Here is a 24,462-nt window from a genome sequence, read left to right as displayed (position 1 = left end):
TTATGTGGTCTTCATAGGTTGACCTCTTTGTGAATGGTAGCTTGGTTGTACTAAAGTTACCATCTAATTTTCTGTTGAGCTCCTGGTGATGGGGAGGCCTAGCATTGCACACACTGTTCCCTTTTCCCAGCTTCCAGTCTGCTTTCAGTAGACAGATGGCCTCACTGTTAGTCTTCAAACTTTTGTTGATAAAACCTTTAGTCAGGGCTGAATCATGTGACCCTAACCCATACATCAGTTATGCTGTTACATATTTTCATTTTCAATATCTTTCCTGACTTATATTAAATAGTTATCACATTTTTTTCTAAACCCCGCGTCTCTGTGGCTTTTAAACCCCAAAACACGCTGCGCCAAAAACTGGTCCACCCCAAGGATCGGGTCCCCCGACCAAACAGAGTAACATAGTGTACGCTGTTAAGTGCAGGAGGATTGCCAGGATTTATACATCGGGGAAACCAAACGACCTCTGGCGAAGCGGATGGCACAACACAGAAGAGCCACCTCATCAGGCCAGGACTCTGCAGTCTATTTACACCTACAGGCCAGTGGACACTCTTTCAATGATGAGGATGTATCAGGGCGGAGTCAAGGAGGCCATTTATGTGAAAAGGGAAAGACCATCTCTGAATGGAGGAGGGGCCTAAGGGTACATCTGTCACCATCTCCTCCTCCTCCATCCCAGACACCACAGATCTGCTCCAGTTCACCTACCGACCCAACAGATCCACCGAGGACGCCATCGCCCACGTCCTGCACACCACCCTCAGCCACGTGGACAAGAAACAGGGTAACTATGTGCGAATGCTGTTTGTTGATTACAGTTCAGCGTTTAACACAATAGTGCCCTGCAGACTGTTCACAAGGTCCCGTCCCATCCTGGCAACAAACTGTTCCAACTTCTACAATCTGGTAGAAGGTTCCGCATCATCACGCATGTGTGAATGGGTGGATGACTGGTTGTGTAAAGCGCTTTGGGGTCCTTAGGGACTAGAAAAGCGCTATAGAAATACAGGCCATTTACCATCATCCGGGCAAGGACAGAGAGACTCTCTCTCTCTCTCTCTCTCTCTCTCTCACACACACACACACACACACACACACACACACACACACACACACACACACACGACTCTCTTCTAGACACTAAACCAGGGGTCGGCAAACCATAGCTGGACTTTACCGGGCTGTGATTTTTCGCTTTTATGTGCTGATGGGTTTGTTTGTTTCATGTTTCAGTCATATGGCACACTGACTTCTATGTGAATGTGCAGTAGTATCATGTATGCAGCAAGCAGGTGAATTCTGTACATTAAGTGAATTTCCTTCGGGATTAATAAAGTATTCTGATTCTGATTAAATAGGAATGGACAATCTGAACATTTTACAAAATAGACAATATGAACATATTTAAAAGTAAAGGAATTTGAAATGTGCCGGTGGGTTTAGAGCAGGAGTCAGCAACCTTTCTGATGATGAGTGCCATCTAAAATGTTCTCCCCCAAGGAAGACCAACAGAGGGGCAGCCGCGCCACTGTCCCAGAAAGAGCTGAGGAGAGTCCCAGATGAGGGCTCACTCAGCAGCCGCAGAGCAGAAGCCAGGGGGAGTTGCAGTGACGCGCCCGTGAGCTCCGCCGGCAGCCAGCCGTGCCTGAGTGACCGAGCCCCAGGCCGAGAGGCCGGGGGCACCCCACCCCCGAAGTGGCCCGAGCGGGCCCCAGGCTCCAGGCCCCGATAAGCGGCCACCAGGAGTGAGCCGGTGTGTACCTGGACGCCCACCCCCAGACACAAAGAACCACCAACGCACCGATGTCTGAGGGAGTCCGCCACTGGCAGGGGAAGTGGTGGTAGGTGGAGATAGGCCTCCAAACCTTGGAGGACCTGAGATGTCCCCAGAGAGGTGGCGTCTGATACCCAACCTGACATATAGACACAGACATACAGGCACACACAGATACAAACATCCATTCCCACCCTCATGCTCTCATATGCACTCACTCCACACTCAACCAACGTGGAGACAGACATAGAGAGACGCTGTACACACGATCACACTCCCCAAGCGTACTCTACGAACCGGGTCTAGGTACCCTTGCCCCTGGAGGGGGAACTGCACCCAGACCCAGGTGGTGTTACCCTTTTCCCTGCGGTGGGGAGAGGCAGACCGCCCCGACTCCGCAGCAGCAGGGAGGCCCCACCCTCCAGACCCCAGTCGGACGGCCAACTCCTCCTACTGGCCCCCCCTTCAGCAGGCCGCAGGTCTCTTGTGTTCTGGGGGCCTCTGGATGTCTGGAGTTTTGATCTCCTCCATACCTGCTTCATTCCCTGGAGGACGGGGCTGTGGCCCCCCCACACCCTCTAGCAGATCATTACATGAAGGAACCTTTTAAAAATAAGCGCGTCCATGCTCACAGGTGTACACACGGGTGATCACACCCACAAACTACACCCTTTTTGGCTCCTACCTCAAAGCACACTGTGTTCTGTTGATCTTATGTGCTGCACAATAATGTTTAATATTTAGTATTTACTGTCATATTCCCATATATCATCGTGATGTTGTTTATTATGTTGCTCTCGTTTTCTTCTGCTTGTTTTCTTTTTTCTTTCTCAACAGGTGATCCAGGTGATCGATATTTGTATTTTTTTGTCTGCTTATTTTGTTGGTTTGTTTTTTGCCCTTTACCCAAGTCCCTCTTCTCAGCTGTTTTTCCCCCTCTTCCGTTCTCCCTTTTCTTTTCCACATTCAAGTCTGTCCCATATTCAGCAAGTAAAAATAAAAAATAAAATAAACAATAAAAGGTGAATCAAATGGACCATTACCGCTGGGATGGTCTATTTGTTAAAGTAAATCCGTTGGGCATCTTTCTTTGCCTTTAGACAATAATTCTGATGCAAAAGAGCCAAACGGGACAGGCAAACAAAAAAAGTTCTCCCCCCCTTTGCACAAGTCGACGAGCGTGTCAGGTTACATTTCACTGTGTGTTATAATTGTATAACGATGCATGTGACGAATAAAGAACCTTGAACCTTACAATGCTGTGATTGCAGCCATTCCCCAACTCTCTGTGAATGGTACTCATGGCCATGGTGGTTGTTGATCAATGGTCATGAGAATTTGCATAATTATGATGAAGGAGCTTGTTTGGGGAATTTAAACGGGTGGATTTAGTGGCAGAAACACACACGGGCACAGGATCGCGGTGAAGCAGATTTATTTACAGTGATACGGGAATATTTACAAGGGAAGGGGCTATATACAGTGGCCGGGTAAATGTGCGAGGAGACAGAGCCGAGGGGATGAAACGGAGCCGAGGTATGCGGGAGGATAGATGGCGCACCGGAGCTACCTGAGGACGAGGGACAAAACAGAGTTAGGGGATAACGTCGAGAGTAAAACTGAGGCGGACGGGGAGAGTTGGAGAGCTTACTTGAAACACCGAAATACAGGTAAGGCAGTGGTCACAGGCAGGCGCGAGGTAAGTCTCTGTCACAGATCCAAAGAGGGCAAGCACACAAAGAAACAGGCAGGCGAGCAGGCGGCGAGACAGGCTGGTGTAGAGGGAAAGCAGGCAGGAGACGGATCTTAAAACATGCAGCTCAGTAGCGCGGAACCAACAGATTAACCTTGCAAAAGCACGTTAGCACTTGTGGAAGCGACAATACTCCGACACCAGACGTCTGTCACTCAGCTCCATCAATGCTCCCACTGACGACGTCCAATGCACCGCAGGTGTGCCGAAATACCATCAAGCACCGCCCCGCCTACCTGTGTCTCAAAAAGGGAAACAAAACCCAGGAACAACAACACGCATGCCCAACGACTCGTAATAGTAGCCCCCCCCCTCAAGGGATGCCTCCCGGCGGCCCTCCAGGCTTGTCAGGATGCTTCCTGTAAAAATCCGTAATAAGACCCTGGTCCACAATAAAGGCCCCAGGGATCCAGGAGTGCTCCTCCGGGCCATATCCCTCCCAGTCCCCCAGAGGGTGGGCACAGCGGGCTGTGAGAGACAGGCTTGAGTTGAGAAACATGAAATGTGGGATGAACCCTCATGGAGGCCGGCAGCTGCAGCCTCACAGAAACAGGGTTGATGATGCGTTGGCTCGTGAAAGGACCCAGGAAGCGAGGAGCGAGCTTCCTGGACATGCACTTCAGAGGAATATTTGCAGAGGACAGCCAAACCTGTTGGCCCACCGTGTATCGAGGTGCAGGCGTCCTCCTCCGATCAGCAGCATGGCGGGTCCGAGTTGCAGTCCGGAGCAGCGCTGCCTTAGCCTGGCGCCAGATCCGCCGACTGCGACGTAAATGGTCAGCACCGCTGGGACTGCAACCTCCGCCTCCAGAGGAAACAGCGGCGGCTGATATCCAAGACATATCTCAAACGGAGAAAAACCAGTGGCAGCCGAGGTGAGGGAGTTATAAGCATATTCGATCCAGGCAAGATGACTACTCCAGGAAGCGGGGTCAGAGGAGGCCACACAGCGCAGAGTGGACTCCAGCTGCTGATTAGCCCTTTCAGTCTGTCCATTAGACTGCGGGTGATAGTCCGAGGAAAGGCTCACCCCCACCCCCAAAGCAGCACAAAAAGTCCCCTGTCAGACACAATGTCCAAAGGAATCCCATGTAAACGAAAAACGTGATCAACGAGCAAGTGAGCAGTTTCGAGGGCAGAAGGGAGCTTAGATAGAGGGACAAAATGCGCCGCCTTGGAGAACCTGTCGACAATGGTGAAGATAACCGAGTGGTTAGAGGAACGCGGCAACCCGGTCCACCACAATATGCGACCAGGGCCGACCCAGGACAGGCAGGGGGTGTAGCAGCCCGGGGGGGCCAGGTGATGGCTCTTATTGCATGCACAGGTGTTGCAGGCCAGTACATATTTGCAGGCATCACTCGCCAAAGCGGGCCACCAAAAGGAGCACTTTAACAGGGAAACCGTATGACGCACGCCGGGGTGACAGGCGAATCGAGAAGCGTGCACCCAGTGCAGGACGCGTGCGCGCACGGCCGACGGGACAAACAGCTTGCCAGGCGGGCCCGAACCGGGGTCCGGTTCCTGCAGCTGCGCACGCCGCACCAGGCTCTCGATTTCCCACGTCACGGCCCCCACCACGCAGGACGAGGGGATGATAGTGGCCGCCCCTGCAGACTCAGATTTGGGAGAGAATTGACGGGACAAGGCGTCAGGCTTAGAGTTGCGGGAACCCGGTCGGAAAGAGATAGTAAAATTAAACCGGCTAAAAAACAGCTGCCACCTGACCTGCCTGGAGTTGATCAGGTCACTCAGCTTAATCCTGTGTGAACAACTGTAAATATTGTTTTTCATCTTTACATACTGTGTATTTGAAATATTCTTGTTTAATATCCAAGTAATACTGTTCAAAGTTAGGGTCATGTTCATACATGTTAAAAATGCCTGTAAATCAAACTGAGTTCAGTGACAATTACTGTTTGTTTGAATCAGTTTATTGATAACATAAAACCTTTAAACTAATGCAACACATATAACAATGTAACAAATATATTCAAATAAATGCATTTCTCAATACATACGTCATTTGGGAACTGATCTTTCTAGAAGTGAAACAGTCGGTCCATCCTCTCCCTGCTCTCCTCTCCTCAGCCTCTCTTTGCTGCCTCATGTCCTCTCTGATGAGGTCTAGCAGCTCATCATCTCTTCTCCTCTTCCTCCCTGTCGTAGGTGGCTGAGCCGCTTCGTCATCGCTGTCGTTTTGGTCACACACTGCTGTGCTTGGCCCTGGAGTGTCCTCAGGGAGAGAGGACATTAGGACAGGAGGCTTAGTGGAAGGCATCTGCCCTATCACCTCATCCATGAGGGCAAACCAGGGCCAAGCACAGCAGTGGGCTTCCCACTGACCCCCTCTCCTGAGCCTGGATACTTGCAATCCTAAAGGCAGAGGAAATCAAAGATGACAGCAGGCAAATAAAAACACCACAACAACTCTTAGTAGTTGCACATTTATTAACTTGTGTTCTTAAGAATCATCTTCTTGATAACACACAGACGTACTTTGTATTTTTTGAACTTATCTCATGTCTTCTGGCCTGCAAGCGGGTGACTTTCCCCTGCAGGCCCATCTTCTCCAGAATTGTCCTGATCACACACAACACATAAGAGAAGAGAGGAAACCATGGCAACTATGTTAATCCCTAAACCCAAAGGTTTTCACAGCAGAGGAACGCCGTCTGGACATCACAGGTTCTGCACAGCAGCGGTCCGTGGGTCGTTTGGTACCAGGCCACGAGAGTTGAGGCTCCGCTGTGAAATTTATGGTTTTCAGGGTTTGTATCGTTAACTCGGTTTCCCTGGGTCTTTCCCCTTGTTGTAGTTGTGCGTCTTATTTTGAAAGACATATTTACACGTTACCATAGCGACCAGAGAGCATTAAGCGGCAGAGAGGAGGATGTTACTGTCAATGTTGGCGCATTTCAGGAGGACGCTGCTAATAAAGTTACACAATTACACAGTACATTCACGTTTATTATTATATTTACAAAATACAACAGTTTTCGTCTTGGTCGGATCATTTTATGTGGTTGTATTTATCTGCGACACCTTAAAGGCTCCGTGTCTGACATAAACCGGTCTGTGGCGCACCAAAGGTTGGGGGACTGCTGCTGTGCAGCATGAGGGTTAATGGGACCGTACTCATATGAATATGATGTGTAAAGTGATTTATTCTTGTACATCCACGCCGTAGCGGCCCAGTTCTTCACCCTAGTGAAGAGGTGAACGTTTTCTCCTCATTTTCATAAATTAAGCATTTGGTCTTTGTTCCCCACAACATATCACCAATTCGAAAAAATCTAAATTAGCTGTATGTAAGCGGCAATACATGGAAAACCGCGGGACCTTGCTTCCTTCCCCTGAATTCGGACACAGCCAGTGAATGAGAGACAGAAGGGAAACACAGCTGGGGCAAATCAGAGCTAACGAGACAGGGGAAGCAAAACCTGAAACAATAACCTGAGACACGGACTTCAAAGTGAAACAGGAAACATAACACAGAGACGCGGACTTGACAAGGGGACACAGCAGCCAGGGGAGTAACTATGGAACACAGAAACCAGAAGACAGAGCTCTAATAAAGAAACCAAAGACTAGAAATGATATCAAAGTTCATAAATAACACAAAACTGAAAACCCAGGCACCCGAACACCTCCCCCTGATTCCCAAACTACCTCAGCTGTTTTTTGGGCTCTACTCTGAGCACCTCTTGGATGACTGAAGGGTGGCTAGTCCTCTTTGGGTGAGATCTGCCACCCTTTAGACAAAGCTCATTTCTGCTCTCTTTGTCATCTCATTCGTTCTGTCAGTTTTCCCACCTTCTAGGTTTCTTGTGGGTTCTTGGGTGCAGCGATGGCCTGGGATGCTGCTGACACGGGCTCTGGGTTCTCTCTCAGTGGGTGGTATATAGGAAATATGACTCTTTGTGCTGGCTCTCTCCTTCTGGGAGTCTTAAACATCCTGAACCCTTTCCTTTCCCCACTTCCTCTGAAAACACATCACTCACACACAAGGTATGAGCGGGAGGAGCACAAGCTACGTAGGGCGATGCACATGGATTTGATGGCCGCGCTGTGTGTCCATCTGTCTCCATTTCCCATTTTTCAACCCTGTCTGGGACCAGGGTTGGTTGGAGCACCTGTCCATCCTCAAATCACAGGGTGTGGTGGATGTCTTTGTGCAGCTTCTGTGTGTCTGTAGCTAGATCTGGGTTGGAGGCTCACTGAGCCTCGGTCCCTGTGAGAAACTGTCATTGAGAGTGGGGGTGGGGATTCACCTCCTACCGTTCCCCACTCGGCGTTGCTCGTTTTGGATGGTTGCTGGCCTGCTCTCCTGGGGGTTGTGGTCCGAGCCGAGGTGGCTTGGCCTTCTTCTTTGCCTGGACAGTCACAGGGCACAGATAATAATGTGAATAATAAAGTAAAATAAACAAATAAAACAGAGATGGTTAGAGCTGTGTTTAAGGATTAAAGGATATGACTTCTATACCAAACACCAAAGGAAACAAACAAAAAAATCACATTAAACAGAAACATTGCGATAGCTTCGCGGTGCAAAAATGCAAAGCGCCTAAACCTGCATTCTGTACTGATACTATGTTTCACAATGGAAGCTTATATTACATTATATTACACAAACTGAATTTCCCGGAGGAACCCACCCGAGGGATGAATAAAGTTTCATCTAATCTAATCTAGACTGACGATTTATGATTGACAGGTCATCAGGAAATGGGCAAACAGTTTCAGTCAGACCCGCCCTCTTCGTCATATCCTTCCCTTAAAACAGGACTAATAGATGATGTCGCAGTAGCTTTCACTGCAGGAAAGTACACATAAAATAATACAGAAAAATCCTTCATATTTACACTTTACTTTGAACTAGAATTTCCCTGCATGTATTCCTGTAGAGTAAACATTTAGTGTATTGTTACTAATTTATATTTTACTTCTGCAGCTTTATGTGAAACCGTGTCTGCAATTTCATAAGCACGTACTGGATAGGCTGTTAAAAGATGGATGTATTTCTACTTTAATCCATTATGTTGGAAGTGGCTTGATCTTCTGAAGTTACCCAGGGATTAGCAGTTAGGCTGCACAAGCACTGATGCTCTTTTCCTTTACATCTGCCAGCTGTGTGTAGAGTAACCTGTACAGTTTTGTGGTAGAACGTTGCAAAACTGGTTTTACAGACAGGATTAAGTTTTTACACTCCAGTGTTACCAGTGAGTGAAGGTTATCCTTTGAATCAGCACGTCTTTAGCCACAGGAAACTTTCTGAATAGCCCCAGGTCTTTATCAAAGGACAGAATCCATTTATCTCTGGTTATCACGAGCAAAGTCACATTTGAAACACTTCCATCTCTGTCTCACCAAACTACCCTAATCAAAGAAATCAATACCAGCTGAGTATAACTGTGAGCTTTATGTTATATGTTTACTGTTGTAAACTGTGAGTGGTGACAAACAGGGTTCAACACTGTGCAGGACTCCAGCAGCTGTGCTGCAAAGCCGGCTGATTTGGTGGTGATTAGGTAGCTAAAAGACTTCAACAGTGGTTATAAGAATTATTTAAAAAAGTAAACGAGAAAGACAAACGTGAGGTGAGACGGAGCTGCCTCTGGCTCTAATGCAAACTTGTGTAAGTGAATCAGAGGCTCTCAGTGCTTCGAAGTTGTTTATTCATTCCTAATGAAGTACGACAGAAGGTCAGAGGGACAGGCGAACACATCTGTGATGGTGTAAACCTGAAATCATGCAGCTGCTCAGAGTGCTGTACACGGGTGTGCGTGACAATGAGTAACCATGGTTACAAAAACTCTCATCATCCACAGGGAAAGAGCTCAGGTTATTATATCCCTGCAAAATCAAGAATGCGCAATACTTCAGCATTAGTGTTGTAACATTAATAACACTGACACTTTCAACAAGCTTATCTCTGATTCCAGAGGAAATAACGTGTGCACTGTGTCACTGCTGTTACTTAAGGGGATGGTTTTGCAGTTTTCCTCTTTACATTTTATTTAATGTGTCCAAAGTTATTCTTCCTGTTAAAACAAACTTTTCCCTTCCCATTGTCACCCAGTGCTTTCTCAGTTCAACATAATTCATTTAAGTTGAATATCATTAAACTGTGTGGACACAGAATCGTGCTAATTACTGCCGAGTAACATAGAAACCTACAGTTTCACTCACCAATCTGTAGAAGGGAGGGTTTCTGTAAAGCTAACCACACAGCAAAATATCAGCTGTCAACCAGTAACAGAGCATGTGTTTGGGATGTGGTGGGATGGGACATTTTGGCTTGTGCCTAACAAAGAAGGACAAAAGTGGCATTGAGTTCAATTAGTCATTCTAATTAGGTTTTATTTGGTTTTATTTAAGAAGGTATGTTCAGTCTGTTTTTTTTCTTTTGGCAAGTTCAGTGTTCAACAAATAGTTTCAGAAATGCAAATGAAGATGTTGCTTGAAGATGTTTCACCTCTCATCCGAGAAGCTTCTTCAGTTCTAAGGTCAAATGGTGGAGAGTCCCAGATATAAACCTAGTGGGAGTTTCCCCCCACAGAGGGACAAAAGGACCCCTGATGATCCTCTAATCGCCTGAGCCAAGGTGTGAAACTGGGTGTGGGTCCCAATCAGCCAGAGTTTCGGGTGAGTTCATTGTGAAACCTGGCCCCACCTTATCATGTGATTTCCTGAGGTCAGATGGCCCAGGATGTGAGTGGGCGTTAAGGCGTCTGGGAAGGGATCTCAAAACTGGATTATAGATGGCAGAGAGTTGGTGTCGTAAACCCCGCCTCTGTTCAAAGATGGTCGCGCACAGTGGACATAGATGCTTCTTTCACTCCTCTTTCAAACCATCTGTCCTCTCTGTCCAAAATGTGAACATTGGCATCCTCGAAAGAGTGTCCTTTATCCTTAAGATGCAGATGGACTGCTGAGTCTTGCAGTTGCATGACGAACTCTGTATTCCTCGTCCACACGTAAACACAAAAAAGGAGTTTTAAAAAAATCTCCGTTTTCGGTGATTCGAAACGCCGTTTACGTTTTCAAAATCACCCGTGTAGGTGCGGACGCAGCGTAAAAGAGTTAGTAGTTTATTTTATTACTACCTGCAGATTACCTGTATTTAGTTAATTGTTTCCTAAATGTTTGAGGTGTGAAATAAACCGCAATGGAGCAAAATATGGGCGTGTGTGGTTAAAGGATGTGTTTGCGCGTGCATGTGCGCGCGCGGGGGTGGCGTGAACATTTTTCTTGTAAAACAAAGGGGGGCCTGGCAAAAAAGTTTGGGAACCACTGAGTTAGGAAAACATAACATTTGAAGACAAGTCTCGAAAAAGTACTACAATACGTTATTATTAGTATTAATAGCTATTACTGCTCACAAACCCGCCTGCAATACGAGCCAAATACGTGAGAGCTCGCTTTTATGGATTCAGTGGTGTTTTTGCCGCTGTGGAAAGTGGACATCACAGCAGAGGACGGAACATTACAGTCACGCAGGGGTTTCCCTTATATCAGCTGAGCACCGGACTGTACCATTACCCTGCCTTATGGGGGACACACTAGGGAAAACGGACACAGTTAAAATAATTACATCCAAGTGTGCCCAGAAATAATAATTATCGGGAAGCATTTATACATACAAACTTCGATGTAATTAAAGTTCACGAGCGCTGTATTCAGAATGTTCGGGATTTGTCCGAATACCACCCGCAATTCGTGTAGGCTTCCAAAAATGGCGGCGGTTTCTGTCAGTGTGGAGTGAAACTTTCCTATTTTCAGCGAAATTCTTCCTCCATTCTAGCATTTTGTCGACTGTAGTCGAGTGTTTATTAAAGTAGGCATCTTCGGAAGACACCGGCGTTTGACAGTCGTCGTCAGGACTGAGGGGGTGACTCTAAGCTCCGGTTTTGAGCACCAAATCGCTGAGCTTCCTTCGAAGTTGACGGTAGCTGAGTGCCTGACATTGCGATCATAGCGACTGTTGTCATCGTATCGCTTAGCGCCGAGCCGTCAGGTGAGATTGGACGTCGGTCGATTAGCAGTAGATAGCTTTGCGGCCAAAGGGCGTCGGAAACAAAGCGGTTGGTGTTTGTGTGTGTGGATCGAGCCGGGGCAGATTACAGATCCCGAGGACGTGTCACGTCACCTGTCAGTTGGAATAAATAGGTGCTGTTGGATGTCACCGCCACTCTGTGCCGCACTGAATTTGGTTTGCTAGCGTCGTGTAAGTACCGGCTCATTTTCACCCGTGTTCTCGCTTCACTGTGCGCCCAGGCAGCTTGTTGTGTTTTGGGGCCTACAGTCACTTGCCTCCATATGTTTGTACTGCGCTTTTATTATGCTAGCTAGCTGTTAGCCGTCATTGGCTAATTTGTTGTATTATAATTTGTCTAATGGCATATTGCGGGAAAATAACTAAGTGCAGTTTTCATATATCGCCTACATCGTGGTGACTTTCTTTAGGGAACAGCAGCGAGGGACGTGGTTGGTGTTTTCTTGATTTTCCGGGCTGCCTCAGAGCGGCTCATGGCTGCTCGGAGATTGTAAATGTCAACTTTCTGTCTCTAACGAGCGTTTCTAATGTCTCTTTCCTGATTTGTTTATGTTGGACAGCCATCCTGGCAAATCAAATGGAGAAGCTTCAGGACCTCAGCCAATCAGAGCTACAGGAGCTCCTGGACAGTCCGGAGAGGGTGGAATCGATGGCTCTGGAGTCCGATGAGGTGAAACTGGTGCTTCATTCTTCTTCCCCTTTGTCGAAACGCCGATTAAATTCCCTTAATGAGAAGTCAGGAGTTTGATTATGTGGCATTGCAGTGACCCTACAACCGGTTTCTAATTTAAATCTCAAACGGTCTATAAAGTCTTTCTGCCAAGGTTACATCAGCTCAGTGAAAAGTGACAAAGACGAGGCGGTCAGTGGGAAGCATTTTAGTTTTAAATGTTCAGTAGTTGTGTGGTACTTTTCTTCTTCAAAATAATAAAGTTAGGAGTTATTATAATTGTCCTAGAAGTGAGCAAATAGGGATTTGCCTATGTCCCTGTAACCTTTGCTTTGTTTGCAGTCATGCAAAATTGTTGAGTTGTTCCGAGGAACTTCGTGTCCTTCATCACCTCCTATTTCAAATGACTGACTCATGTCCCCTTATCTCTGAGCTGGTTCAAACTGAGTCCAGAATACTTCAGGTGTTTTGTTTTGTGAAAGTGTTCTGATGATTTCAAATGTTGGCAGATCTCCTGAAATCATTAGGTTAGATACTGACATTGAACTGCTGATTTGACACAAGCTTGCAGAAACCTGAGCTACTCAAGGTGAACAGAGACAACACAGTCACCTGTGAGAGGAGTCTCAGTGGTTTATCTGCCATTTCGTCATTTGTCATCCAGTTTAATCCGATTTTTAAGGACTGAGTGCACGCCAAGACAGAGCAGGGTTTCAGGTTAAAGCTTGTAGAGAGTCACTTTGTCGGTTGTCACGCTGTGTTAAGTTTTCATAACTTCAACTGGGAGGAATGGGAAGAAATGACGTGCTTTGTGGCATGCTGCTAGCAACAAAGTGCCTGAAGATGACATTTCTAACTTTGCTAAGCTGCCTGTTGTGTGCAGACACAATACTGGTTCATCCCTTGAGTGAGCCGATTTTTCTGCTTGAGTGATTTATAGGTCAGAGTTAGGTGGCTTAACAAACCAAATAACATTCCCCTGAACATGATCAGGTACAAGTACTGAAAACAGCCAGTGTCCAAAGAAAAGCCTGAGAACTGTTGCTCACTTTGAAAATGACGCGTCTGACTGCGTGGAAGCAAAATGGAAAGAAATGAGGTGAAGGCTTTTTGGGCAACTCTTTATGCCAGCCTGACCGCAGTGACACTTTCAAACATGCTGCTAATCCCAGAGGCCAACAGACGTTTTCCACTGACGAATGTGTAATATTGAGTCAGTAAATAATGACGCTGCGACACAGTTTCCTTTGAGTTCTAGTCGTCTCATATTAAGACTGTTGTGAAAGTCGTGTGATGTTTTTGGGGTCGTAATCGTGGAAAAAATGTCCCCATAGCTGTATATGTGCGTCACAAAATAATAAACATTATGTACTCACGCATGAAAAACAGCAGTCAGATAAAACTGATGAGCTGTGCAGAGAGCGGACAGACAGCAGAGCTGTCCCACTGATGCCACCAAAGTCCAGTCCAGGGCCGGATCCTGGTCTTGACTTGACTGAACGCAGCGTTAGGAACGTTGTTCAGCTGTTTCACATCGCAGGGCTGTACACACAAAGACACAGGCTCGTGTTAAAACTGTAAAGATATGCCTCAGCTGTGACGCGTACTCACAGTACAGGAACAGGACACGCACACACTTATGTCAGCCTAACAAACTTATTAACTGCAGTTATTTTACACGCCAAGAACAAGATGGAGAATCCGGCTCGTTTGCAGCACACACGAGGCTCCTGTGTTAGTCGCTGTGGTTGCAGTAGTGCTTTTGATATGACTCGATGTTCTACACGAGGAGAATCTGCTGACATCCTTCCACCAAGTCAGTCCATCGTTCGGTCTTTTAGAGAAGACTGCTGAGGCTTACTAAACGCCACATTTCAGTACTTGTATATGTGGTGATGCAGACACACTGAAGGATCTACACAGACACGTGTTTGATGCCGACACTTAAAGTTCTAATTCCCATTGCATCACATGCTTTTGTTTCAGATCCAGAACATCCAGCTGGAGAGAGAAATGGCTTTGGCATCAAATCGCAGCCTGGCTGAGCAAAACCTGGACATGAAGCCTCGCTTGGAGTCGCAGAAGGAGCTGCTGGTGGAGAGATATTCTCAACTAGAGGCAGTCAGAGAAACCTATAGACAGCACTGCTCCCTGAAAGGTAGGGGGAGGGATGAACACTGCACACTACTGACTGCACCTGACTCACTGTGTCACTGAGTGAGTTTTCATCACGTGCGATGATCACATAAAAGCCACTGATTGTCAAAAAAGGTTAAAGTAGATTTGTCTTTTTGGACGTTGACTATAAATGTCTGAAATGGGAACTGGACTGATTCACGTACAGCACTCTTCTACTCTCTCTGAGCTCTTACTACAACATTCACACACACTCACACTCTGATGGATGAACTTGAACCTGGTTGAGTATCTTGGCGTGCAGACTGCAGGAGGCAGCGATCGAACTACCGACCTTCTGGTTAGTAAGTGACCTGAAGTGTCACTCAGAAGCGTTTCTTTGTTTTTCACCTGATGGGGTGTTGTTGTCAAACTGCTCCTATTTTTCCGTCTGTTATAGGACTTTCTTTTTTTACATAGGTACACTTGGTGTCATTTTACACATTTATTTCTGAAAATGTCAGAGCCGTGCATCATTTACTACAGCAGCGTTTCTTTATCATTTAATGTGTAGTTAAACGCACAAAGGGGAGTGTCACTGGTCGGGGTCAGGCGATGATGTAAAGTGAGTTTGACATCTACTAAAATTAAAGTCTCAGATGACTCTGAATCCCGGTGACCTTGACCTCAAAATGAGAGGTCAGCCTTTCTGAAAAGAGTTTCACATTTATACCACAGGTGCTCCTAGTATGAGGCTGGCAGTGCCAGTGCCCTGGGTGTGGTAGTAGTACACACAGTGTGGGCACTGGACCCATCCCTCACCGTGGCCCCTGAAAGCCTTGCTTTATGTGACTCAGGATTTTATTATTTCTCTTCTGCATCTGTATGTTTGAAGTGCCTTTGGAGAAGATACCCCAGGTACTCTTTCATGCATCCATCTAGGTTTGCATGTGAGGCTGTTAAATGTGTTCATGGATGCAGCTCAAAGTTCAAATGTCCTTGAAGTGTTAGGTGAGAGTGAAAAACACCATATAAACGCCAGCCATGTACCATGGGCCAAACTAAGACTGGGTGGGACGAACCTCATGGACCTGATAGTCAGACGGAGTTTCAAGAGTGAGTCGGTAATAAACAGTCACCTCAGTGAAGGAAGGTTCCCAGTTCGAACCTGTTGAAAAACCTGCTTGGCAGGTTAGCTGGTGATTTGACAGTGGCTCATTGTGCGACAGTACATGGTTATCTGTGTCTGTGTTTAAAAACAGAGGGAGCGCCAGCTTCAGAGAGCTGAGTCTTTATGTGCCCAATACATACAAATCCTAATAAACTGGCACCAGATGAATGTGCAGTGTTGCAGTGAGTCGTAGTTCTTCCTCCACCGCTGTGCAGGTGGAGCTGCCAGATAGATGGATCGATACATGAGGGGACCATGGCAGTATTGAGTCTGTGTACAGCCACCGAGCCAGAGTGAGCGAGGCACTGTGTGTAAAATGGTTCGTTCAGAATGTGTATAAACCCTCTTGATTCAAAGCTGAAAGTGTGCACTTCAGCACCGTTATTGAACGTTCGTTTGGAAACAGTCTGCAGAATCTCTGTCCTTAGCAGCTGGACTTGTACCTGTGCAGCCCACCCAGGTAAAGTCTATTTGTGGGACACACAGGTGGGAATTTCCCAGCATGCCTCTCAGTTTGCCTGTGTTTTTAATCCATTATAATAATGTGAGTCCACAGCTCTCATCAGTCTGAGCGTTTATCTGAGCGTTTAATGTTTCCATCATCAGACACGCCCAGGCTCATACTCGGTCTCTTTCTAACTCTTGCTCCCCTCAGATGGCATGGCAGGTCAGGTGTCTCCAGAAGCGCTGTTCTCAAGACTACAGACAGAGGGCAGCAAAACAGAAGAAGAGTCAGAGGTCAGTGTTCGACTGTCAAACATGTTGCAGGTGCATCGTTTAACGTAAAGGCAGACGTGTCAATGTTTTTAACGTGGGCTCAGCATGTTCAGGTAATATGAGCGAAAGGCAACAGTTTAAAGTTGGGTTCTAAACGCCGACGATCACGAATAGATTAAAGAGTTTCCTGAAGATGGGATGTGTTGTTTCTTATGAGTCTCTGCATGCATGCAGACATGACAGCGTGGTGGAAGTCAGTGTGTGGGCTCAGGAGCAGCGTTTCCTGCTTCACCCACTAATGCATGTACCATTCGATGAAACACTGATGAGTTTTAAGTTGGATTTTTGAGGCTGTTTCAGATTAACTGGACTGTTCTGTGGTCTGACCAATCAAAATTATTTTTGATGCCGCCATCTCTGAGATGGAGCAGACAGACAACCTGGTATGATATCATTACACGATGCATTCTGTAGCCATGATTGGCTGTGCGTTAGTGCACATGGTACGGTGAATTTGCTCCTGAGTGAAGAGCCCATTAATGCTGACACATCAATGCAGGTTTTGGAATCACACAAATCACCATCAGATGATGTCTTTGGTTCAGAAGGTCTCAGCCTGTGAACGTCTACGCCAGTGTAAAGTTAGTTTCTCTTCATAAAAATTTATGGACACATTCACACGCCGATGGATGCATCAGAAAGCAACGTGGAGTTAGTTTCTTGCCCGAGGATATTTGGCATGCAGACTGGGATCAAACCACCAACCATCTGGTTAGTAGGTGACCTGCTCTGCCAGCTGAGCTGCAGCCACAGGTGTCAGGATGTGGTCAGCTTTCACTGAAGTGATCAGACAAAAGCTGGGAACGCTTTGTTGTCCCTGTGGAAGAGCGTCTGAGCTGCTGCCTATGGTACCCACCCCCTGAAAAGCAGCGATGGATGGGTGAGCTGGGATTCTACTTCCCACGAGCTCACTATGCTCCAGTCAGATGTGACTGACGTAAACGTCACCATCAGGCAGCGAGCGTGAGGGTCCACGTGACCTCCTGATGACTCTGCTCCTCCTCTTTACTCAGCCACACTCACTGATGCCTGTAAATATGCGACCCACCTGTTTGTGACAGCATGGTGGACACTAGGGTTGGGCGATATATTTACGCATGCGCAGGCTTTGTGATGGGCGGAGCAATGTAATTATGCACGGACTGATTTGCGTGTTTACAACACAGAAGTCCAAACATGGACGAACTCATTTCCAAAAACAATTATGGCTGTCAGCGTTAACGCTGCATTAACGTGATTAACGCCATTCAAATCTGGAGCGCAGAACGAACGAACTTTGGACAAACTGCCCAAAATACGCTGACAGAGACATTTCAGAGATTTTGACTGTCTGTCATGCAATCGTGTTTGTCGTGATGACCCCTCATTGACTCGCCAATCACCAATTTGGGATGAAAAAGGTAAACCTAAGGATGTAACCACAGCGGTGTGTCACTCGTGCAGACGTATAGTGTGAGCAAAGTCCTCAAACACGACTAACTTAGAGGAGCATGCACGCGTCCACCATCCAGCTGAGTGTGTTAGGCTGTCACCAGCTTCTGCAGCTCCAACAAGCATCTGAGTGCCCTGTGAGGAGGGGCATCGCAGATGAAAGAGGGTGTTGTTAAAACAGCGCTATTATTTGTATTTCTGTTGACTGCTTCTATTAGCTACATTATTATTAGCAAACCTACTCATGGGCTCAGTCTATCGGCGATAGTCAGTATATTCGTCCAGTCGCCCGAACAGCTCGTGTCTCCGTGCTGTGTTTTGGATTAGTTGCTTCATTCATCAGGAAATTCAACTAAAGACTAGCTGGACTAAGTGCGCCCCTGGGCACACTGTGTTATCTAGTTGGGCAGCTCAGCAGTGCAGACCTATCCGAACTAGAAATGCTTTTACTTTGAAGGATTTTGCACTTCCTTTAACAGCGGCTGCTGTTTATCTGGGCTGTGGCAGGCTGTGGGCTTGTTTTCAGGGTGCCGTCACATTGTGCAGGTTGTGAAGCAGTGGGTCCCACCCCGCAGCACATCATTAGTCTGTGGCTACTACAAGTAATTTGACCTTAGAGGTAGTTTGATACCTGCTCAGCAGTAAGCACCGCTCATTTGTCTTACCTGTCTCGTCCCGCAGGCTCTAGCAGATGAGTTTCTGGAGGGATCTCTTCCGCTGGACTCCTTCCTCGACCGATTCCTCTCCCTGCGCTCACTCGCTCACAAAAGACGCGTACGGATAGAGAAACTCCAAGAAATCCTGCGACAGAGGAGCGAGGGCAATGCCACCGCCATGACGTCGTCAGCATGCCTGAAAGAGGACTCTGCCACCCCGCTGTCACCGTGGGATCAACAGACAACAACAGCAACGACGACGAATCAACAGCAGCCGAGTTCCAAACCTCAGAACGCCTCTCAGCCCGTGTCCTCGTCTGCAGGGGGCTCATCTGGGCTCCCCTACAGTCCGTACCCCGTGTCGGGCCCTACTCCTCCTGCTGTAGTGGCAGCAGCAGGTTCTGTTCCAGCCAATGCCCCGTCACAGTTCCCTCCTTACCCAGGTCCCACTTCAGCTTTCCCTCCGGCAGGGAGCTACTCTGGCCCTAGCCCCCCTTTTGGGCCTCCAGCTTCGGCCAGCTGCCCTTACCCGGCCCAGCCCTCCTTTCCTTCGCCACATCCGGGCTCAGCATTTGGCCAGTACACCCCGAGCCACGCTCAGAGTGGCCCTGCGCCCTACCCGGCCTCCTACAGCTACGGGGGCTACAGCTACCCATCTGGGCCAGCCTATTCCAATTCTCAGTCAGCAACAGGGAGACCCATGTACAGACCGGGATATGGAGTTCCACAGCCGTACTCCTGAAAGCACTGCTGCTCCGCTGTCTCTCTTCTTCTTAAATCTTTCCTCCTTTGCTGTCTCACCATTTTCTCTTCCCTCACTCCTGCTCTCCTCGCCCTGTCCTTTCTCCGATGCTCCCAGACTCAAGAGGTCTCTCGCTTTACTTTGTTGCACTATTTCTCTAATATCAGTCTGTCTCTGTTTATTTCTTTGCCCTTCCTTTGTCGACCCACCGACTCCCCCTACTCTGGTCTCAGGTTGTTGCGTTTGTGTTTAAGCGTTCAAACACTGTCTCTGGCTCACTCACCTTCTTCCTTCTGCACATCGTTGTCTCCTCCCTCCTCTTCCATGTCATTTGTGTGTGTGTGTGTGTGTGTGTGTGTGTTGCTGTTTGGCAATCAGAAAGTCCTTATAGACACAAGTGCACTCCCCCTTATGACAAATACATGGCAAGAATCACACTCTGTGACAGTGTCCCCATCCCCTGCCATAGTCTGTGTGGTTCACATTGTTTTCTGTGAGCACCGACGAGATATGGAAGCTTTATGTTCTGCTTTGATGACCTCTGGGCGTAAATGATGCCATTAAAAAGGAGAAGGCCGGTGCACAGTACGATTCTTACATGAAGTTGAAGTGCAGGGTTTGAAGTTCCCATATTCTTATCTGTAGCTGCCCGGATATTCAGCTCTTCCAGTTGCAAGCGAATGTGAACGCGGCCACTTTGTTTCCTTTAACCAAAGAAACTTCTGCTGATGACACTGCTTTCATTCCTCTTCCTTTCATTAGTGTTGGACAGAGGAAGCAAACTGCAGCAAGAGATGTCACAGTACTACGTTTGTAGTAGTGCACACCAATGCCAGTAGCAGATACCAGAGTAGAAACAGCCGGTGACTATCTCAACAGCAGCAGCAGTGTGCGCACTGCCCCTTTAAAACAAGAGCCCACCGTGTGTAACCTACAGTACACTACACAGAAAATACCACGTGTATTCCCAGGTCACAGTACATGTACAGCATTTGGAAGCTACTGTAAGCATTGGTGCTGCGACGTCCCCAGCTGCAGCTGTGTCAGCAGCTTCTCCTCTCAGCCCTGCTTAAAGCACTCGAAGAGGAAACAGGCAGACTTGGAAAATTCTTCAGATTCCTGATCCCGACTGTGATGTCCTTTCCTACTTTTCTGTAAAGTCAACAAACATGTCTGTTTCTGTGAGTGGAAGCCTAGCTGGAGAACCGACACTGTAGGCAGGTTTCTGGTTTTCTCCACACATCTTCACGATCTTTTGTTTTGTATTTTTCCAATAAGTAATTCAAAGGGAAACCCAGGAAGGGTCGCTTGTCAGAACGGTCACACTCTTGATTTCCTTATAAGCATGTTTTATCGTGGAGAAGCTGACACAAAGGGATTAGTTGGTGTCACTCATGTTGCTGTGTGCTCCCTGCACCTCTCTGATTGGTCCACGGAGGCTCTCCAAAGTCAAGCTTTGTGTTGGCTTCAAACACTTTGGCACTGCAGACCATCGTAGGTGAGGTGGAGGTGTTGAAGGGAATTTAGTATGTGTGTATTTTTAAACTGAAGTGCCAACATTGTGACAGGCAAACGCGTAAATCTCACATTTCTTTGGTGACGAGCTGTACCTTACATCCCTCCAAGTGACTGAACTGAATCTAAAGTGATCTGGCACTCAGAAATACTGCACCGCTAGAAAGCTCCAGAAAGCTGCATTAGTGAAGCGAGCTCAGAGTTCAGGCGACTGAATGATGATGATGATGTTAAAGAGGGGGAGGAATCCCGGTGTGGTTGTGCAGCGGAGAGCGGTGTGCAGAAATCCTTTTTGTTTCAGTGCATGTCAGACACGCAAAGTTGAACCTGCTGTTAATCAAAACACGGTAAATCTGTACCTGAAGACGGGCTGTGCAGGCTTCAGCTGAGAGCTGGCTAATGCTAGGGCGAGCACTGTGCGGATACATTCAGTCATTATCGTAGTAGCCAGTGTGAGCCACGCTTCTTCAGATGTTACATGATTTAGAAGAAGTTGGATATCAGCTGACTTCCCTGCCAAGGTCAAAGATCACCTCTTCCTGCTTTAAGAGCTGTCGCTAAGACTGCTAGCACAAAGGCTTTCACAGTGGCAGTAGCAGGTGTTCAGTCAGTCAGCAAACAGTCACTGTACACTCAGTCACACAGAGGTTTCTGTGGTGTTTGGAGAGGTCATTTATTTTTTATTTAACCAGGTTAGTATAACCATCCTCTGTTCCTCTGCCTGTCTGAAAGAGCCTGTGATGGACGGCTGGCTGTCAGAAAGAAAGCAGAAGTGTAAAGTGGCTCGCTGTGGTGAAGGAGCACATGCTCCACCACAGACACGAGCATCAGACTTGCTGTAAGGTCTGCTGTTAACAAAGATGGAAGGTTCGCTCTTCTGAACAGGGAGGGAGTCTGATGAAACTCACTCGTGTACCGTCTGCACATAGAAAACACTTAGAGGCACAGGTACAGTCAGCTGTTGCGTGTAACTGACCTGTCTGTTACTAGCCACAGAGCGCTAAGCCACGGCAGTAAGGTTCTCTTTATAAACCGCTCGCTCACCGTGCTGATGTCTGTCACAGAGCAAAGACACTGAAGGAAAGAGACCAGCATTAGCTCCTCTGCAGGAACCAGGTACCCCGAGGGCAGTGACTGCAAATGTACTTTAGACCTTTCATGGCAGTAGTCGATGTAATTGGCAGTTCACTGTTTGCTTTTCCTGGTTTACGATTACTGCCAACTCTGAATTGATTAATGCTTGATAGAAACTAACATATAAACAAATATTTCAGCATTAGGTGAATTAGTCTTTTATAAAGGGTGCCTTACTCCTCACAGGTAAATGTGAGCTGTAGCTGACAGAGTGCATGTGATGGCTCACCTGAATCCAGCTCTCAGTACCTCAGATGTCCACACAGTGGCACCAGCTGACAGACTGGCGCCGTCTGATTGGATGAGAGCTGACGCTGCACCTCTCTTGGTGCTAACGTCGCCCTCTGGTGTTACCTGTGGAGTCTTACTGCACACACACACAGCAGATGTCTCGCTGGCTTCAGTTGGTTTTACGTGAACACGAGTAGGTGACGACTTCACATAGAGATGCTGCAATAACCCGAGCATGACGAGCTTTCACATACGATAAAGACATGACGGTGGTGGATTTGTCCTGAGGACTTCAGTGTTGTTAGGAAAAATGACGACAACAATAATAATAGTTTTACAGTGTTTTAGAACAAGCACAAGGCAGATGTCTTAATATAGTTAGCATTAATATTCTGGAGGGAAATATCAGATTGATTTAATGGTTCTGATCTGGAGGGATTCTATTACTGATGATGTAGATGGAAAAAGAGAAAATGTTTTCTTTCTTGTTTTGGTTGTGAATAATTAAACAAGTTGATTTGAAGTAAAATGCTCAGAGTCTTTATTACGTTAGGATTCATGGAGTCATACTGCTATAAAAATGATTTGTGTGAGGTGCATCGAGTCATGAAAATGAATCTTAAATGTTATCAAAACCTTCACTCATCAAAGTTAGGTGTGTAAAGTTCTCTAATACCAAGAAAACCCGGTTTTAACTGGATCAATGAGGAGCCACTGATATCAACACAAGGAAGCTCCTTACATGAGTGGAGGGCTTCACACCAGGACCATGAGACTGCACGCTACATGGAAGGAAGGAGGCCGAGGACTGGAGAGCATCCGGGATGGAAACACAAACGCAGGACGATGGCGTCCAATGGTAGCGTGCTTACTTACAGCAGGAAACTGGGAACGAAGGAGAGGAGGCATCGTGGAAGGACGTAAGACTCCACAGCATGCACCACTCACAGACAGCGGCTGGACTCAGGACGCCAGAGCCTCCTCAGGTATTTTAAGGATGTACTTCACAAGTTTCCCTTTTTAGCACTTTGGGATTCACCTTGTTGGTGTAAAATTATTATTTTATGGCTGTCAAAGTGTTTTCTTTCATTTCTCACAGACTCGAGTACAGAAATGGGAGCACATGGTGTGTTTTTTGACAAAGTTACTAAAGATTTAAGATTTAAAAATGGTACATGGTGCAGTTTTCATGCTTGAATGATTCATAGATCAGTGTCAATGTGCAAAAAATCATTCTTCTGATCATGTCTGAGGAACTAATATGTCAATAAATGTCACATCTTTCACTTCAGTAGTCCACGTGCTGCACTTGTTACAGTGTGTTGTGATATACCATGATATTGATTTGAGACATTACGGTTTTTCAAAGACTTTTTCATTTACAATTCCTTTTAGATGGGTCAGTGAGTTTTGTTGTATACGCTGCAAACACTATTCCCAAACATCACGTTCTTGCCTGAGAGACTGATACGAGCTCGTGGATGTGCTGTGGGTGATGGTTTGTGAAGCTCATGACGCCAGCTCCTGTGAGGGGAAAACGCGCAGACATTTGGGAAATTCAGTGCAGAGAGGAGTAGGAGTTGAAAGTTGTGGGGGTTTTGTCGTATCTACGGCGCCGTAAACCAGAGGTGGAGAATGAGAGAAAACGAGAGTGACGAAGGTGACGGAGTAAAGTAGTGTGCAAAGTCCACGCCGAGATGAATCAACAACACAAGATATTTTTGTTTGTCACAGACCCAGAGGATGATGTATGAGTTCACTTAGTCACAGTTCCTGCACAAACTTGTCATCTTGTGGTGTCGTAATTTATGCTCGGATCTTTGCACATGGTGAAGTCTAAGGAAACGCTAATCTGCTGCTAACATGACAGCACGCACACAGGGCCTCCAGATCCTGCTGTGGGATCAAATGTACATGTTTTTGTCACATGTATACAACACATCATTGTTTAAAAAGCCGCAGTGATTATAGCACGTTACACACCACGTCTCACTTTCTACTATGTGAATCTAACATTCACACTCTGATGAAATCATTTTAGCATAGGATCAAACCACCAACCGTCCCGTCAGCAAATGAGTAGCTCGAGCTCCTGAGCTACAGCCACCCGTCCCTCCCTGTACTGTTTATGTTATATGAATTCTTACTTTGGAACATTGTAACTGCTTCATGTCTTGTACTGAAAAGATCTCTGACAATGTGCTTGATATTTACGCTCTGCAGCTGTAGCTCGCTGTAAGCAGCACAGTTCTTGTGTTTCCCCAGTGCATCAGATTACAGCGTGTTACCTGAGAGCTCACTGTTATTAATATATATATATATATATATATAAAGTAAACACATAATATTTATCATAACCTGGTATAAACATCTTAATTTGTCATGTCTGAAAACGTTTACATTCATGAACCCAAACAGCCAACTCGAT

General features: G+C 46.8%; 1 protein-coding gene across 2 annotated transcripts; it reads left to right on the top strand.

Moving 5' to 3' along the window:
• The first annotated feature begins 11,153 nt into the window (after nt 1-11,153).
• On the top strand, nt 11,154-22,577 carry vps37c (VPS37C subunit of ESCRT-I). 2 transcript variants are annotated; one of them, XM_082536917.1, is made up of 5 exons: nt 11,154-11,553; nt 12,153-12,262; nt 14,249-14,420; nt 16,204-16,286; nt 18,438-22,577. In XM_082536917.1, the coding sequence occupies exons 2-5, from the start codon at nt 12,170-12,172 to the stop codon at nt 19,152-19,154; spliced, it is 1,065 nt and encodes a 354-aa protein (XP_082393043.1). In that variant the 5' UTR covers nt 11,154-11,553; nt 12,153-12,169; the 3' UTR covers nt 19,155-22,577. The 2 variants fall into 2 exon arrangements, with proteins under 2 accessions (XP_082393043.1, XP_082393042.1); XM_082536916.1 differs by having other exon boundaries at nt 11,155-11,763; nt 18,438-22,576.
• Nucleotides 22,578-24,462: the final 1,885 nt, after the last annotated feature.

This window comes from Aulonocara stuartgranti (genome assembly GCF_965226115.1).
Source record: "Aulonocara stuartgranti genome assembly, chromosome: 6".
NCBI lineage: Eukaryota > Metazoa > Chordata > Actinopteri > Cichliformes > Cichlidae > Aulonocara > Aulonocara stuartgranti.
This window is presented reverse-complemented; position numbering and strand designations above follow the sequence as displayed.

Coding starts and splice junctions, on each gene's coding strand:
- vps37c (XM_082536917.1), top strand. CDS start 12,170: ATGGAGAAGCTTCAGGACCTCAGCCAATCAGAGCTACAGGAGCTCCTG. Junction 12,263..14,248: donor TGGCTCTGGAGTCCGATGAG/GTGAAACTGGTG, acceptor CTTTTGTTTCAG/ATCCAGAACATCCAGCTGGA. Junction 14,421..16,203: donor ACAGCACTGCTCCCTGAAAG/GTAGGGGGAGGG, acceptor TGCTCCCCTCAG/ATGGCATGGCAGGTCAGGTG.